General features: G+C 40.1%; 1 protein-coding gene across 1 annotated transcript in view; it reads left to right on the top strand.

The window, feature by feature from the left end:
- Positions 1–19,357, top strand: part of LOC149316226 (phosphatidylinositol 3-kinase regulatory subunit gamma) — a 348,381-nt gene that overhangs the window by 118,779 nt on the left and 210,245 nt on the right. The window contains exons 5-6 of the mRNA XM_089515055.1: positions 16,216–16,417; positions 18,585–18,670. Of these exons, the coding sequence (XP_089371181.1) occupies positions 16,216–16,417; positions 18,585–18,670 (288 nt within the window). The remainder of the gene's footprint in view (positions 1–16,215; positions 16,418–18,584; positions 18,671–19,357) is intronic.

The following is a 19,357-nucleotide window of genomic DNA, read 5'->3' as shown; positions in this document are numbered from 1 at the left end:
TCTGGGGTGTTTTAGGGAAGGAGAGGAGGTCTGGGATGGTGCCCACCAAGCTGAATACAGTAGGAATGGCAGTAAACCTCTCCTCTGCCCATTATAACATCCATGAATGGGTGGAATTTTGTTTTTGACATGGTGTCATAAACAGACCAGTGATTTATGTCTCCATACTGCCTGGTAGTGCTTCCCTGCATCAACAAGAGTGTTCCATAAGCATGAGCATCACTTCCCCTATCGTTGCCACTCAGCAGTAACGGCTGTACACTGCTTGTGATCCCACCTCACTAACTGTTGCTACCATTTTTCTTGATCAAGCAAAATCGCAAATGTTGCCTACCATCATATTTACTGAGTCCAATGGCTTTTTTATTTAAAGGATTCTCTGTCTCCAGAATTAAGTTAGGTTATCAAGTCTAAAGGCTAAACAACACCTTTCCCTTTCTGCCATCATCAGTTATCAATAAGATGAAGTAAAGATACTTGGACTGGAATCAGTTCAGTATAAGGATAGTTCAGTTAACAATAGTTGACATTTGTGCAGCCATGTGATTTCAGAAAACCAGAAACATGCAAGCAGGATGGAAACATCCTTAAAACTCCAGTCTTTATAAGATGATGGCCAGATTATCAGGACTGTGTCATAAAGCCCCTGAAGCAGTGTTGTGCTTATATGAATAAGCATTATGCAGTGCTGCCCCAAGACATTTTTTCCTGCTTTTAAGGAAACAACTAACTTCATACAAACATTTTTCTCACACAGTTACAGCTGTACAGATGTAATTAACTGGACTGGTTGCTGAATTATAATTCTGCACTGGTGATGAATTGGTGTCTTCCACTGAAGCTGAGAGCAGCTGATTAGTTTTAGGCATGCAGCTCAGTCCTCCATCAAAAGTTAATACCTGTGGTGTTCAGAATGATGGATTCAGGATTGCTCCTCCTGCCAGTATCTTCCCCCTGCAGTGGTTGCTTCACTGTGTCTAATATTAAGGGCAGCCCTGACATCATATGTTCCTGTTATATTGTGTGCCCTCAAAACATTTCCAAGTTATGGTAACCCTAACACAACCCTATCACCTTGGGAAAATTTAGGCAGAGGAGGTTTGCCATTGCCTTCCTCTAAGGCTGAGAGAGTGCCTGGCCAGGGTCAAGATTTCTGTGGTCAAGTGAGGCTTTGAAACCTGATCTGTCAGAGTCCTAGAAATTGGTGTGTGTGTGTGTGTGTGTGTGTGTGTGTGTGTGTGTTGTGTGCCTTCAAGTCGTTTCTGACTGGCACCCTAAGGCGAATGTATCATGGGTTGTTCTTGGCAAGGTTTGTTCAGAAGAGGTTTGCCATTGCCTTCACTTCAGTTTGAAAGCATGTGAATTGCCCAAGGTCACACTAGAAATAGTTAGTATAACTTAGATTTTAAAAATGTAATATATCCCACTAGCAGCATGACTGAGCACTTACTGATAAATTTTGACAATCAGTGAAAAGGTGTGTTACAGTAACTAATGTGAGGCAAGGCAACAGGAGGATTGACATAATGTCCAGTGATAAGTACTGGCCAAAGACACTTTTATAATGTTAAAATTCCATTTTTATAACGTGTGTGATAAAGTCCTAAGTGACTTATGTTCCTGCTCTCACCTATTTCTCTTTTTAAATTTTGTTTGCTTGTTTCTAAACCAGACTCAGATTGCATGAAACCTTCAAACAAACAAATGTCCCCTGACAACCCTTCATAAAGAAGACTATTCTCTGTAGAGTAGGCACACCACCACCATGCTTGATATGGATTTTGCATTTTTATTATTTCAAATTCATGAGTTCTTCACTTTTTCCTACTCATAATCATGAGATTTTTCTTGTCCGTGTATCTAGTCTAAGTTTTCTGGTAAACAAACAACAAAAAACAAACAGCTTCATTTATATACCGCTTCATACTGTGTCTAAGCAATTTACACATTCAAGGGCAGGTTCAACTCCTTGACTTCTCTATTGCTTGCATTATGCCTCCTATAGTTTGAAGCATTAAATTTTCCAAAATAAAAAAGTAACCTTTTACCTTTAAATAGTTAATTTTTACATAATTTGTTAGAAGCATGTTACTTTTAGATACTTTTAATATATTTTTGCATGTCTCTGAAAAGGCCCTATGATCGCCTTAAACCAACATTTTAAAAGTTACTTGATATAATAATAATAATAATAATAATAATAATAATAATAAATTTTATTTATATACCGCTTTTCCAAAAGATCAAAAGATCTTATTGTTATGCCAATAAGACAGTGACGTTGTCATGTGTTACATTACTTTTTTAAAAGAAATTATGTTGATCACATCATAACATGAAATAAATTAGTAGCACCATTACTTATATTATTTCCAGGTTCAAATTACTCTGCCCTTTTATGAAGCTAATGGCTCTTTATTCAGTTTATTTCCTGCCTTCTCCACATAAATGAGACTTAAGATGGCATTCAATTAAAATATAAAACAAGTAAAAGCATTTAACGAATCTTAAAATACATTTTTTTTAAAAAAACCAGTAAAACAGTCTCTATCAATAGTGTATTATTAAACTTGTTCTTAAACAGATCTTTCACAGATATGGATAGGAAAGGACTGTATCACAGTGGCAGAGAAGATGTTTAATTTTTGCATACAGGAAATCCACGGAGCCAATTTTGGCTTCTCCCTCCAATTATTATTATTATTATTATTATTATTATTATTATTAAACTTTATTTCTAGAGTGCTGTAATTATACACAGCGCTGTACAAAGTCAGTAAAATTAAGGAGTATATAAAAGCCAAGAACAGACAAATGGCAGGGATGGAAAAGAGTTTTGCCAGAAACCCAATGAAGTACAGTGGACCCTTGTTATACGCTGGGGTTTGGTTCCAAGATCCCCCATGTATAACAAAATCCGTGTATGCTCAAGTCCCATTAAATATAATGACATAGCAAAATGGTGTCCCTAATAAAAAATGGAAAATCAAAGTAAATTTATACTTTTTTGGAACATTTTCAAACCGTGTATGCTTAAATCCGTGTATAAAAACTCCATGTATAAGAAGGGCCGACTGTAATTGCCAGTTAAAGCTGGCCATACTGGAATGTAATGAATACTAATCTGACCTGGTATAAAGAAGTTTCCTATCAGAAAGATGTCATTCAAGGGAGAAAATGTCCAATATTACTTCCTAAAGATGGACAGAGCAGTTGACTGCTTGATCATATTTGCAAGAATCTAGGCTTGCTCTGCCACAGACAAATTTTTATTCCCCAAGTATAGAGCCAACATGAACAAAATGTACACAGATAAAGGACTAGATGGAGTCAGATAAGGGCAGATTTGGAGAAAATTCCACTGATTATCAGAGCCAGTGAAGCTTTTAGTCTGTCATCCAGTCCTGAAAACTGATAACCCTTTCCCATAGACCTTTTGCCTCCCCTGTCTATGATCCATGATTTCCAGGTCTCATTCCACCCCTCAAAGTTCTCCCAGGAGATTACTACACATGACTTTTAAACTACAATTAGACCAAGGGAAAAAAGCAGCTTTGGTGATGCTTATTCCACCTCTGACCTATAGCTGATGCATTCCCCAAGCGTGATTAGGGCATCCCTCTTAATTGATAGGGGAAACCCATCAATGACCTCGCAAATGTGCTAGTCACCAGACTTGAAATCTCACTGCCTGTGCAGTTGCATTATCAGTAGTCACAGTGTCCCTTTTTCTCTCCTCTCCCCCTTGCTAATGTCAAGCAGCCTGGTTACCATTATATATATATTCTATTTCTTTTCTTTTTTAAAAGTAGTAGCAGGGCTCCATAATTGTGTGAAAAAGTGAAAATAAAAATAAATTTAAATAAAATTTAAAAACTGAAAGGCATGCTGGATAGAGCATAGGGCAGGGAGGTGGGGTTACGAGGGCTTTGTGAACATGATGGCAGTGGCAGCGCCAGTCATGTGATTACGAAGATTTTCAGTAATGATGAGGAGTAGAATTCCATTTTCACTGACAAGTGTGATTGTGGCAAGAGCAGGGCTCATGTGGTAAAGCCCCCAGCCGCCCCTCCAAAACTTGAAGCAAAGTAAAAGAAAAATCAAAGCGATGTGAACACCCACTTTGTTGAAAATGTGCCAGAAGAAAATGTTCATGGCAGGGGAGGGAAACCAACATTTTAGTAAGCTGGATGACATCTGCACATTATTTTGGTAATATGTTATGTTGTGATTAGCAAAAGGGTTGGGGGTTGGAAGGAGATTTAGAGATCCAAGTGTTTAGCTTGTTCATTACATACAGTATTATTGAAGATCTCTCTCACTCTTTCCAAAATGGCTCCAGGGAGTGTTATGATTCCTTCTGACTCTCCCACCTTAGGTCCCATGCAAACTGGGCATGTTCCAGTACAAGACATCTTTAAAATGTCAGTAGACAGCTTGCAACTCTCAACATATTTGTTCACAGCAGTGGCTGTAGCATCTTAAAGGTGCGATGGTGGAGTATAAATTGTTACTAGGGCTTTTTATTCTTGGCCCTTTAAATCAAATGAGCTCCTTGAATGCTTTGCAAGAGGAAAGGTCAGGCACACAGAGTGTTGCTAATGCTCTAATGAAGAGCAGGGTGGGGGTGAGGGTGCCAGTGAGACATCAAAGGAAGACTTTGCCAGTCCTGGAGAGAAAAGGGAGGGCTGGGAGTGGTGAATGGTGCAGAGAGCGATGCAGAGCAGCTATACAGCCAGCCCAAAGGCTTTGCTTTCTCCACTACTAAGTGGATTTGTCCAGGTCCTATTTGCTGGGGAAATGTGGCTGAGCAGATTTCAGTTCCCCCCATCCACACACATACACATACCCCAGTGTTTAAAAGAGCTGCCTGTGAGTGCTGCTGGGATTTACTTATTCCATTGAAGCAGCTTTTCTGAGATTAATTACTACCCAGCATGGCATCGAAGAGACCACAAACTGCTGTGTGTGTGTGTATGCACAGAATAGCAGGGGTGGCAAGACCATTTGTCCTCCACCATGTCATTATATATTCTTACACCCAATGATTGTAGGTTGAGAAACTTTTATGCTGCTTTATCTCTTCACCTAAACCAATGTTTAAGAGAAGGGTTAATAAATAATCACACAAAAAGGAGCAGTAAAAAAACTGAGGGTTTTTTTTTAAAAAAGGATAAATTCTCTCTCTCTCTCTCTCACACACACACACACACACACACACGCACACCCCTGAAAGTTTGCTTAGAAGAATGTTATCAGAGTAGAGCCTCTACCATCTTATCCCACAAAATCTTTGAGTCTAGCATAGATGGCTACTAAACCAGGCCACACTTCATACTGGGAAGGGCCCATCCCCTCATTTTCGCTTCCTCCAGAACTCTTGTGGGCTATGCTATGATACCCCATCTGCTATTTTGAATGACCAGAAGTCATATCACATTAATCCTGATCCTAATCTCCTGTTTGTAGCTCTATGGTGATAATGTTTGCTGATGCCTGAGTCAAACCTTCATTTCTTCCTGCTCGCTCAGATTAAATGTGGGATAAAAAGCATTACTTTTTATTTAGTTCAGTTGTTTCCCTTTAGCCTTTTTTTTTTTTGGGCGGGGGGGGGGGCGGTAGGGGTAGGTTGATCCTTTTTACATGTAGTCTTCACCCCTGTTTAGTTGCTCCTATACCAGAGAGAGGATAGGGTGTTGTACTAACATTTTTATTATTTTTTAAATATTTTTATTAGTTAAAAAAACATATTACGTAAATCACATTTCTACACAAATTCAAGACATACATCACAAATAAACAATACACAACAGAGTTTCAGCCTCCTTAAAAAAAAAAAGGTTCACTAGTCTGTGATATTATGTTTTTAATCCTGATTATTAATACATCCTTATCATGGTTTAAGTTTCTATTTGCCATTTATCTATTTGTTATGTTGACATTCTATCATAAAGAAAATATAGTTTTACTCTGCCTATTATATAAAATATATTCCTTGTTCAGTATAATACATACATACATACATACATATTCCCCATATATTAGTATACAAAATTATCCATTTTCCCTTCAGTTTTGATAAATTCTATCAGCGGTATCCAGCATTTTTTCCATTTTTTCCAATCTTTTTCTCTAATCAAGCAGGTAAGTTTGTCCATCTCTAAGTAGGTCATCAATTTCAGCAACCAGTCTTCCCATGACGGGTGCTTTCTTCCCTTCCAATGTGCGGCGAAAACTATACGTGCAGCCAATATCATGTAAAACAAAAGTATACCAAACTTATCTTCTAATTGTGGCTCCACAATCATATTTAATAGATAACATTTTGCATCTAATTTGAATTGGCATCCTAGTATTATTTGAATTTTTTCATGAATTTGATTCCAGTACCTTTTAGCAAAATCACAGTTCCACCACATATTAATGGAAATTGCAATTCCCCCCACCCCTTTCCAGCTTGGGAACATGCACACATATGCACCACTTCATAGTGTCTGCCTCACACTGCTGTGTGTGGGAGGGGATGATAGCTGCATGTTCCCCAGCAAGGACAAATGGGAGAGGGGGCCGATACAAAAGTGCTGATGCCTTGGGCCAGTCCAGGGGGGTTAGACCTAGCTGGCTTTGAGAAGAACCTTTGGGATGGTTGTTGCTTCTGGCAAGTCAGATCCTAAGCCTTCCAGTGAAACATTCTATGGGGACCCAGAAGTCTCCATCACTATCACTTCCCATATCCAGTGTTGGAGGGCTAATTGGGGGACTTTGCTCTCAGCTTATTTTATTTTCTGCAAACTGAGTTCAAAGTGCTAAAGTAGTTTACACTCCATCAGTTCAGCAAAGAGGAGGAGTTTGTCCTTCCCAATAGGCTTAGGCAAAAGCAAACTCCTGTAATCTCTCCTAACTTGTGTGTTCTTCCTCATTAATAACTTTTGCCACCTTGACCATACTCTGATGTTGCTTTGCCACCCATGTCCTTGGTTTCAGCTGCAAAATGTTGGAGAGTATGCTTCTGATTAAGTTTCTTTAGAAGAGTCTGGTCCTTCTTTGTTTACCTGGATGCAACTTAAGAAGAGTAAAGCGAGGGCCAGTGATGGAAGTACTCCAAAGCAATCCTTGGTGACTTTTTTATGGTCCCTTTAGAGAAGGAATTCTCAACAAAATGGATTTCTCTCACATGTGATAGGGAGTCCCTCCTTCATGATGGTAATTGTCATGAACACTTGATCTTTCGGCTTGCACTATATCTCTTTTGAAAACTGCTGATGAATTGAGACTACTTTTCTACTCAGCTCAAAAGATTTTCAGTGGATTAATCTAACCAAATAATCAAGTAAACTTTGCAGCTCTACTTAAAATGCAGCCTTTACTTTGTGGCCAAATACAGTGGATCTAGCATCCGATGTGCTGGAGTTCTTTCAAATGAGCAGTAAATGTTAATATATAGAGGCCCAGAAAGTCTCCATTCACTGATGATGGATGAGTAAGTCATTAGCATACCCTCCAGCTGTTCTGATTTGTCACAGAAAGTCCCAATTAATCCTCTGTCATCTCACTTTTTCAGCAGAGTTTTAAATGTCCTAGTTTCTCTTTTCATCTCCAACTTTTCTCTTTTGTTCTCAGCTTACTTTAATTTCTGCAAACCAAGTCCAAAGTGCAAAAGTAGTTTGCACTGAAGTCATGAGGTGTGTATGAGTGTATGAAATCTTGTCCATCCTTGTAGACTCAGCCAAAAGTAAACTGCTGCAGCCACTCTTGGCTTGTATGATTATCTTCATTAATAATTTTTGCCATTTTAACCACACTTTGATAGCAAGTACTAGAAATGTGCTTGCTATTGTTATTTGATGTTGCTTAGCCACATGTATCCCACTTTTCAGCTGTGAAATATGGCAGGGTGGAAACTAAAGGGCAGTGACACATAGTACAACATGTCTGCATATATCCACTAGAGGGAAGCATTATACACATCATGGGGACTTGAAAGTTATAGCTAACCTATACCTTGGCATACCATCACATGTACACTAGGTGTGATATATGCTATAAAAAGAGAATAGGTGTCTGGTAATGTCAATGCAACTTGAACGGAGTAGGGCACTGAGCAGTTTTGCATTATAGCTGCAAATATGCGAGCCGGGCTGGTGAGGGAAAGGCATGAGATTTGGTCCTTCCTTCTCCCAACGTGGTTCAAAGCTTTTACTTCATCATCACATTGCAGATACCCTTCACGCTCCCTCATGGGCATTTAGGGAGCTGTAATGACCCAGATTTTCTGGGGCTGGAGCCAAGGCACTCCTCGGCTCCAAGCCACATTTATCTTTGATTTGATTCTCTCTTTGTCTGCCTGCTCTTAATTGCAGCTATGTTTCCTGGAGTTGTGCTGCCTCCCACCCTCTCCCAGCAGTCTTGTTTGATGGGCCCTTGGGTCAGATGTCTTTCCCCACTGCCTTATTAACAATGCATGGACCGGCCCATTTCACATCCCTACAGCTTCGTTAACGAGCTGCAGCGCCACGCCATCAAATCCTGCTCGCTAATTATTATCATCAGCCACTCGGGTTGCAGATGCAGTGGAGCCAGTAGTGGTTGCTAAGTAAAACTTTTTCGAGATCAGAATTTTCTTTTCTCCAGAACAGGTGCCAGGAACCCAAGGATCATAACAGACTTCATTGAGTCAGACTGCATTAAGACAGAGTGAAAGAAATCTGGCTTCTTTGCAAAAAGGCCCTTCAGAAGAACATTTCGTGCGGTCCGTATCCACGGATTCTGCATCCACAGATTCAACCATTACACACACACACACACACACACACACACACACACACACACAGATATAATCCCAAAAGCAAACCATGATTTTGCCATTGTATATAAAGGATATCGTTGTATATAATGGGACTAGAGCATCCACTGATTTAGTTATCCACCTGGAACCATACCACAGTGGATAGCAAGAGCCCATTGTACAACAAAAGTTTTTTTTCTAATTAACCACAAAGTCCTTTTTTCAGGGTGACAACTTTTCAAGGTGAAAACTTTTAAGCAAAAACCAATAAGCCTCTGAGTAGCCAAAGCTATTACAGCATTGCAAACTTCTGCCTAAAATCTGAAATATGGAGTAATTAGCTAGCCCACACTGAACTTTGGTTATTGTTGTTATTTGCCATGAAGGCAATTTCAATATATGTCAACCCTGGGAATGAAAGATCTCCAAGAGCCCTGGTCATCAACTTCCCTGCTCAGACCTTGCAACAGCAATAGCAATAGCAAGTACTTTTCTATACCACTTATCAGTGAACTAGCATTCTCTAAGAGGTTTACAATGTGTAAGCCAGTTGCCCTCAACAAGTTGGATACTCATTTGAATGACTTATGAAAGGATGGAAAGCTGAATGGACTTTGGAGCCCTCCTCTAGGATTGAACTTCTTTTTGCAAGCTCAAGGCTATGTCTCCCTTGATTGAATCAATATACCTATAATGCAGTCTTCTTGTTTTTGTACTGCCTTCCACTTTCCCCAGGATTATCATCTTTTTGAATGAGTCATGTTGTCTCATGATATATCCATAGAATGGAAGCTTCTATTTAGTTATCTTGGCTTCTACTGAGAGTTCAAGCTTGATTAGTGGAATTTATTTATGTTTAGGGCTTGGGATGTTACTTTGTAAAAAATAATTTATTTATTGCCTATTTAAAAGGCAATCCATTGAGGTTTCTTGTTCTTCATGATTAAAGTAATTCAGTATGCTGTTCATTTCTGCTTATTATTTTTAAATTGCTTTTGGGTTAACTGAAAAATAAAACACCCTGAACCGTAAAAAGCAAATTTTAGGACTTAGGAATAAATGTTATGCATTATGCAAAGAAGGAAAACTATCAGTCATTATATTGCTATTACAATGTTGAAGTATCACTATTGGTAACGCTGCTACAAAACAGTCACATGTATTTGTAACACATCACTTTTGCTTACAATCAGGCTTGTCCTACATGCAGTATAGCAAAGCTTGAGCAAGTGAACATCCCATCTGTGGCATTGCTAGAAACATACATTATTTAGAGCCCATGCACATGAGCTATATATCTGCATAAAGGTTGCTCATGCTAATATATGTTTATATTATATATACATGTAATAATATATTCTGCCCCCTAGAAAATACATTCACAAGACTGGGGCTTTGTTGCTCCCTGGCACGGCAAAACTCCTGTGTCCCACAAAGAGCTTAAACCTCTCTCTTAGACCCATTTCTGGGTTCTTATGGCAAGCATATTAAACTCACTAGTATATTATCACACATACCTGTCAGGCAGGATAGGATCAGGACTAGAGCCTGTAAGATTTTTTAGGGCCAAATGCGATCCAGGAGCATAAAGAATACTCATAAATTGTCTCACCTAAAATAAGAAAAAGTGTCTCAACAGATTAAGACATTCAGTTTCTCCTGAAAAAATCACCACTATAAAAAATTTTCACATATGGAGACTCGTTGTTTAAAATTTTCACCAAAATATGTTGTCTTAAAAAAGCCCCAGTGTATTTTGTACACTAATTTTTGCACAGATAATCTCAAAATGTCAGCATTTATTAAAAATACAGTGAAAAGCTCTTGTCATCTCATCCAGTGGAAAATAAACTTTTGCCGTTCTTCGTTCTTGCATGTGAAAATGACATAAGTGAAGATTTACATTCCGATATGTGATCCAATAAAGAGCTGCTTCCTAGCATGGGGACATGTGTCCTACTTTACCGAGGGCAGTTCTTTATTTGAAAGGCTGTCAGAAGACACCAATCCTCTAGTTGAAGAAGGTGTTCTCTGTTTAAAAGGCTCTCTGGTTCAAATCGCTTTAAAGATAAAGGCTCATAAGGAACTGTGAGGGCAGGCCTTTGAAGGTGACCATTGACAATGAGCAGGGCCGGCTTGTCCATATAGGCCAGCTAGGCAGCTGCCTAGGGCGCCAAACTGTAGGGGGCACCAGAGAGAAAGAGAGAGAGAAAGGCTGGAGCCAGAGGATCATAGAATCAGGCAAGCAGAGCAGCCAGCAGTGCTGCGAGTAGCAGGGAGAGAGAGCTGCTTGCTGAAGCTGGAAGCGGGGAAGAAGTGTGCTGCACTCTGCAACTCCTGGGCTGCATCCACACTGGAGAATTAATCCATTTTGGCACTGCTTTAACTCTTTCTGGCTCAAGGCTATTGAATTCTGGGAGTTGGAGTGTGTTGTGGAGTCCAGAGAGCCTGCCTGCCTGCCTTCCCTCCCTCTATCTTCTTTCCTTCCTTCTCTCCTTTTCCTTCCTTCCTTCCCTCTCTCCCTCCCTCCCTCTTTCTTTCCTCCTGTCCCTCCCTCCCCCTTCCTTCTTTCTTTCCTGCCTTCTTTCCTACCTTCCCCCTTTCTTCCCTCTCCCTCCCTCCCCCCTCCCTCCCTCTTCTTCTTCTCTTCCTTCCTTCTTCTCTCCCTGTCTTTCTTGCCAAGAGAGAGACTTTCAGGGAAGGCTTGCCATGGCCTTACCCTGAGGCTGAGAGAGTGTGACTCCCCCAAAGTTACCCAGTGGGTTTTCGTGGCCCCATTTCTCCCTCCCCCCCATAACTCCTTCCTCCTTCCCAGACTTTGGGCCTATTCCTTCCCTAGCCACCCACTTTGGCCTCCCTTCCCACACACTCACCCTTTTCTCAGATTCCTAGACCCACTTGTTGTTGTGCATCTTCAAGTCCTTTCTGACTCATGGCCACCCTCTCATCTGGTTTCCTTGGCAAGGTTTGTTCAGAGGAGGCTCGCCATGGCCTTCCTCTGAGGCTGAGAGAGTGTGATACCCCACCCAGTGGGTTTCCATGGCCGAGCTGAGATTTGAACCCAGAGTCATAGTCAAATGCTCAAACAACTAGCCCACACTGGCTCCAACAATATGCTTTAAAAGCTTGGTCTTCTTCCCGAATATCTTCACCGCAAAGGAAGGCACCACAAAATGGAAGACATTAAAAAAAAGGGAGGACAGGACTCAAGAAAAGCTCCAAACACTCCTAGAAATGTAAATGCATGCTTCTTAGTCATGCTTAAAATGGAGGATGGTTTAGAAAACCTCCTGGACAGAAGGTTAGAATGGAGGACATGTCCTGGAAGAGGAGGAGGTCTGCCTTGGCTGAGGCGAACCTACCATGGGGTTTTCTTGGCAATATAAGTTCAGAGAAGCTTTGCTATGGTCTTCCTCTGAGGCTGAGAGAGTGTGACTTGCCCACTCTTGGTGGTTGTGCCTATTATGTGTCTTTTCTTTCTCACCCTAAAGCCATTCTCATCCTTTTTTCATGGGCTGCATCTACACTGCAGAAATAATGCGATTTGACACCACTTTAACTGCCCTGGCTCCATGCTATGGAATCCGGGGATTTGGATTTTTGGAGGAGAATTCAACTTTTCAGTCAGAGAGCAGTAGAGCTACAACAAACTAGAAATCCCATATCTCCATAACATAGAACCAGCAAGATGACCAGATGTCCTCTTTTTCTGGGGTATATCTTAAATTTCAGTCTTCTGTCCAGGAGGAATTTCAAAAATGTCCTCCCTTTTGAGCATCACTAAGAAGCATGAATTTATATTTATGTGAGGGGTTTCAGCTTTTATTTGGTCATGTCCTCCATTTTACTTGAAAGTCCTACATTTTGCGGTGCCTTGTCCTTCTTTGCAGTTAGGACAGCTGGTCACCATGGGAGCCAAAGGCAGCTAAAGTGGTGCCAAACTGCAGCCCTGGTCCTTTCACCTGGTGACTCTACTGGTTTTCTTCTCTTTCTTGTGACACCCTTTTCTGCCCCTTGGGTGAAGATTTCTAGTTTTTAGGGGTCATAGATGGACCACTACTACCCCATAAATTCATGGGGATGGGATCCAGATTTTTCCACATCATTAGAATGAATAATGCTTCCAGTGTACAAAAGGAATATGTATGCATTAGTCTCCATTCTAAATATCACAGCAATAAAAAAAAGTCTTTAACTTGTAAAAATCTAATTGGCTTTTTGACTAATTCTCAATACTATGACGAAAGATTGGAACCTAAGTTTTATGTCATGTTTAGCTTTTACAAACGAAACAAAGGAAATCAAGGAGCGAAAATAATTATGAAGGGCTACAGGGGTGCCAAAATATTTCTTGCCTAGGGTGGCAAAATACCTAGAGCCAGCCCTGACAATGAGCACCTGAACAAGCAACCAAAGCAAGAGTACAGATCACCTGGTCATAGTCTTCCCACAATGGCAAGAGGTATTGTATTTCTGTTTAAATTATGGTACCGGAGAGAGCTGAAGGGGAGAAAACACTGAAATGCTGGAAAATGAGAGATATACTCTGGTGTTTTTGTGGAACAAAACAATGTTAAGCCATGGTGTTGTTAAAAAAGTCTTTTATTTGTCCTGCTGCCACATTTCAGGAAAACCCTTCTTAGTTACATTTATTTATTTATTTATTTATTTATTTATTTATAAGCCACCTTTCTCCCAGAAAGGGACACAAGGTGTCTCAAAAATAAAAACTCTTAAAAAAACCTTATTACAATAAAACAATTAAAAGATCACTTAAAACAATATAAAATTACAAACATTAAAACCACAATAAAAATGATACCCACTCCATATAGCAAACGTGCATTTCTTCATGAGCTGATTTTTCTGTTTGTCTTTTTCTGTAGCCAGAGTTTCTAGCATTGAATCCTCACGGCTTAACAACATTTTGTTCCACAAAAACACTGGAGTACATCTCTCATTTTCCAGTAAATTATGATACAGTAATTCTTTTCCAGTTTGCATTGATGCATCTGAATCTACAGGGGGTCCTGAAACCAAAATCCAGCAGATACCAAGAGTCCAACATATTATTTAAATTCTTATGCATTTCCTGTTCTTTTCCACAAGTGGCACTCCCAGCTTACAACACAATTTTGGCTGGCTTCTTAGACAGCCAACACAGTTTAACTATACTGTGATAAATATTTTACTCATATTTCTTATAGGGAAAAAGTACCTCTCTTACTAAAGCTTCAAAGTTTTAAAAAATCAAATTTTACAATCACATTTTGGTTTTTGTATGTAATATTATCCTCAACTTGCCTGAGTGTAAGTGCTACTCCACAAATGTTAAGTTCTTACTGCTAGTGTCTATAATCGTTTAATATAGAATAAATGACCGCATGTGAAAGAGTCATGTTGAACAACAAAATGGGCTTCCAGGACTGGACCTGGACTTCTGCCCGCAGAACAGATTGGCCTCGAAGGACACAGATGTTGGCCATCTCATCTTTAGAGCCATATATAGCCATCAACTAAATTATGTGCATAACAAAAATAGTCAGATGTGTGTAGGGTTGCCACATGATCAAGCATAATAGCCTACATTAAAACCAAAAAGCAATAGCTGCAAAAAGAACTATTTGTGTTCACCAGGAAAATCACTCCATTGCAAAAAGTTAATTTCCCCTCATTGTAAAAGCCTGCATTGGTGAGATTTAAAGTCAGTTCACCAAAGTTTCTATGACTAAATGCTGCTTGTCTGTCTGTTTATGTATCTTTCACCCATCGTTCAAATACTAGCATCCTGAACCTTGCAAGGGTTATTTAGAAATTCCCAGGGAAGACCTAAGAAAGGCCATCTGTTCCACTCTGGGGATAAACTTGGATGTTTCCCCCTTCTGTCGTCTCCAGACTTTGTCGCGTCTGCTGGTCCCAAGAGAAGAGGCTTCCTTGTGCTACTTTGTTTAATAGCTTTAGCTGTTCCCATGATTATTACAGGGTAAGTAGCAATGGGTGGGGCATTCACTCCTCAAGCAAGATAGGAGCCTTACAGTCAAGAGGTCCATGACATGAACAAAATGGATGCCTGTCATATATTTAAACTAACTGGCTGAAATGTGAGGAGATGAACCAAGGACTGAATCACAGGCTGAGCAGTATCTAAAGAGTGGTAGTCAGCTCAATGTGTTTTTGGCTAATGCTCTTAGACCATAAGATAAACACTAAGTATCAGAAACCTGGCAGTTTCTTATCTTACTGTTTCTAGAGATAAGCCCCAACATTAGTAATAGCTATGTATGTGAAATCTTCTGAAATCAGACAGTCCTAAAAGGCAAGTAAAAAATTCAACCAGCTTTTTATTTCTAGCTGCCGCTCTTTGAAACAGCTAGTGCTTCTGAACACTTTTTGAGGGCAGCTGTAAGGAAGGCACATTGCAATAATCCAACAGGATGTAACTAACACATATGTCACTTTGGCCACATGCATACATGTGTTTAAATTAACACATTGTGCAAAAGTTGAAGAAAGGAAGGAAACATGATCATATTGTTCAAAACTGAGTAACAGTGGAAGATCAAGCCACAGTTTTCAGACAATATGATTAAAGATTTTGATACACAATGGGAGCCATGTGGTTTACTGGTTTGAGTGTTGGACTAGGACTCTGGGAGACCAGGGTTTGAATCTGTGCTCAGCCATAGAAATTCACTGTGTACCCTCGGGCAAGTTATACTCTCAACTTTAGAGGAATGACAAGCCTCCTCTCAATACATCTTGTCAAGAAAACACTGTAGTAGGATCACCATTATGGTGAACTCAGCCTGAAGGCACATAAAAACAACAAATTTGTATTCATATTATTTGTTCATTTTCATCATGTAAAAAAAGAAGCAACAGGAGAGACTACATGTTACAGGATTTCAGGATTGGTCTTGGCTTCCTGATAACATATTTCCATGGTGTACTGTACATGAAAGATGGACAATGATGTGTTGTTGCATCGTGCACTATCAGTGGGAAATGGTTGCACACAGTGGGCAGTTGTATCCAGTGATGGTTTTGTGCTGGTGGACTGAATAGAGGAAGGGAGAACAAAAAGAACATTCCAGCAGGAGGTTGGGTTTAGACCATGGGATGGTAATTTTTTTCCTAATGTTTAAATATGCACTTTTGGCTCATAATGCACATCCATATTCAGCTTTAGTGATGTCAGACTCTTACATTAGCTGGCCAAGTGCTGCTGAAGCAAGATGGTGACTGCGTTCTTGGAGGTTTCCTGAAAAGGATGGCTGGGCAAGTAAAACCTGTGCAAAGTAAGGGGATAGAGACTGAGGACTGAAAGTACAGTCTTCATCGTGAGGCAAGATATTTCAAGTAGAAACACTGAAGACATATGCTGTAATTTTAACTTGTACATATAAATTCGTCTTCTTTTCTTCCCATAGAAACACAGACCTTGGAGGAGTGTGGTCAACAAATAAAACTGATCCTGGAATCTTCCTGCCTGTCTCAATGGCACAGACTCCTTCTGCAACATCTGACCAGACATTTTTGTAAATTGTGCCAGAATAGCAGCAAGAATCACCTTACACCCAGGATAATTGGAGAGGCCTTTTGCGAAGTATTTTTTAAGCCATCCTCATCAAGGTAACACTTCTGGGCTATGTACCAGACTTCACTGTTTGCCAGAAATATGGAAGTGGGTCGGTTCTTCTTATTTATTTTTTCTTCCTTCTCCTCTTGATCAAATTGCTTCATATAAAAACTGAGCTGAGAGTAAGAAAAACATGATTCCTGATCTGTGTTTAGAGGGGCGAGGAAAGAAGACCATTTCAAATTGTATCAGCATATAAAAAATGTTGTATTTGAAAGGCATTTACATTTTAAGTGGTGAAGCCAAGCCCTTTATCATTTGCTGATTCAAAACATGCTATGCTTTGGACAAAAGCTTTCAGTAGGCCATTGCATAACTACTGTACTATCTGCAATTTAAATGTTAACTCTGCAATTTCTCCTATCTTTCTGGGGTTTTTTCACATCTCTACAGACAATTTCTTGCAGTCATCAGATAACATCATTGACCAAATTCAGCCTTAAAACCAATCCTTGGTTTAGGGCTACCAGCTAAACTATGGCCAATTTCCCATTAGTCTTGCACATTCCTGCTCTTCTATTTTCTCCTACTGTGGCTTGGTCTATGAGGAGATTTAAAACATAGCGTCCATTTTAGAAGCAGTTTCCTTTGCTATCCAGTCTCTAAACCATTGTTAACCTTAATTATAGTTTCTTAAAACAGCCAACTTCTTAAACCATAGTTTGAAATTTGCTTGTTTCTAAACAAATCATAGGCGGGTTACAGACCGCCCATTTGGGGCGGGCTGTACCCGCCCCTTTCCTCGATGTATCGGGGCCTCAGCTGCCAGAATGGCAACCGCTGAGGTCCTGATCCGCCGCTTTTCAGGCTGCAGGGAAGCGGAAAAACGCCGCTTCACAGCAGCCTGAAAAGGGGTGTCCTTGGGGCTTCAAGCCCCAAGGACACCCCGCGGCGGCGGGGAGAAGGAGAAAGGGGCCGCTTGGCCCCCAGCGACACAAAGTGGTGCCGCAAACGAGGAAGGAGCTCCGAAACGGAGCTCCTTCCTGGTCAGCGGAAAGGGTGCACTAAGCGCCCTGGCACGGACCGACGATGTCACATCCGCGCCGCCCCATATAGAGGCGGCGCAGTCATGACGTCGTCATGGCGGCCCCCATGTGGAAGGGGAGCCGCCATTTTGTACGGACTCAGTCCGTACTAGGGTTAGGGGGGTGCGGAAGCACCGCACCTTCATAACCCTAGTAACGGACTGACTCCGTACTTTAATGGCGGTGTGTAACCCGCCATAGTGAAGTTGAACCATAGTGACACAGCTTGGTTAAAAAATATAAAAGCTTCCAACTTCCCTGTACATTCATCAGAGGAGGAGAGAAGAAGGTGATTGTTATGATACTACAGGAAACTAGGATTGTTCCTATCATAATAACCCATCTTTTTTTTCATTCCATGCAAACACAACCAGTTATGTAATCTTATAATTGTTATCTGAACTCTTTTATTTTCCACTTCCACTTCTTTTGTTTCATATAACTTAGCAATAACTTATTATTATAAAATGTAGAATGGTTTGCATGCATTGACAGAAGGTAGTAAATATTTACAATTAATTAATTAATTAATTAAATATACATTACCAGAAAAGCTTACAAATAAGTTAGCATAGGACCATGGCTACCACTATTAAAGTAACTTTTTTCACTCATTTTATTTTACGTTGAAAAGGTACTTCTTCCTTAACATTTCAATTGAAATATGATTTGAAAAGAAGAACATAACATACCGAGAATAAAGTATCATTTCAATCCTTCACAAAATCCTTTTCTTCTTAAGTAAATGTACATTCAAATATTAATTGATTTAATTACTAAATCATTAGAGTTAGAATTCAGAGGTGGAGCCATGTTCATCTGGAATATCAATATATAACAGGATGTTGTAGCACTTTTGAAACTAACTGTGTGAAAGAAGTTGTGGTATAAGCTTTCATAGACTGTCTACTTCCTCAGATGCATGGAGTATTACAGGTAATTGTGCTGCTCCTGTTATTGTCTGTGAAGCTCTCATAATATACTGGGGTCTTTGGAAATATCAAAATATGCAGAAATTTGGAGAGTGCCCATGTCATTATCATGATCAAGGTTTAAGGATGTCAGTCTACTCTTGTAACCACAATGCTCAAACAGGAAGCCTGGCTAATAATGCACTATGTCATTGTTTTCCTAGCATGGAGATGAATCCTGAGCACCATGTGAAAATTATTGAAGCTCTCATCCTAGCTGGTGGAGTATCTGAAGTCCAAGCAGCACCAGGTAGGAAATCACTGAAAACACTGCCATCTAAAACACAATGTAATGACGAAATTGGTTTGATTGTATGTGGGCTTTGTGGTAAATAATACGAAGCAACATGAGGACTGGACTTTGTCACATGACTGCCTGCAACTTACATTTGATTTACTGTACTCCTAAGGGCAGGGTGTGGGATGTGTCAGTTGACCCCAAATTTTCAAGAAGTGGCAACAAAGGAATTCTGTGGTGTGGTGATCTCTTGTGGAATGAGGAGTTTCCCATTGTTTCACGAGCTGCTTGAACTGTCTTCAGCTGGGTTTTATTGGGTTGTACCCATGGAATGCATATAACCACAGCTAGTGGTATTTGTAAGCAATACTATTTTATCACTGTAGCAGGGGATGGTGGCAGAAGTGAGAAGCTCTGTATTGTACCAGTAAGAAACTTTCTGAAAGTTTTGCGTCAACTTTCTTTGCTATCAATTCAACACTTTTGGCACCGTACTGGAAACAAAGAAAATTCCTAGGGAACAAGAAACATATTCCCTCATTTTGCTAACACCAAACTTGTTGCTTAGACCAGAGCTTCATGGCTGATGCCATGATGATTTAAGACAGCCAAGATATATTCTCAAAGTAGTACAGAGTCAGGAACCATGTGTATATAATGTGCAATCTAGGTGTTTATAAAATAGAGTTCTGCACCAAA

This window comes from Sceloporus occidentalis, unplaced genomic scaffold (genome assembly GCF_023333645.1).
Source record: "Sceloporus occidentalis isolate IW3139 unplaced genomic scaffold, rSceOcc1.0.p SCAF_3, whole genome shotgun sequence".
NCBI classification, from domain to species: Eukaryota; Metazoa; Chordata; class Lepidosauria; order Squamata; family Phrynosomatidae; genus Sceloporus; species Sceloporus occidentalis.
Note: the sequence above shows the minus strand (reverse complement) of the source record. Positions and strands in the feature narration are given on the sequence as shown.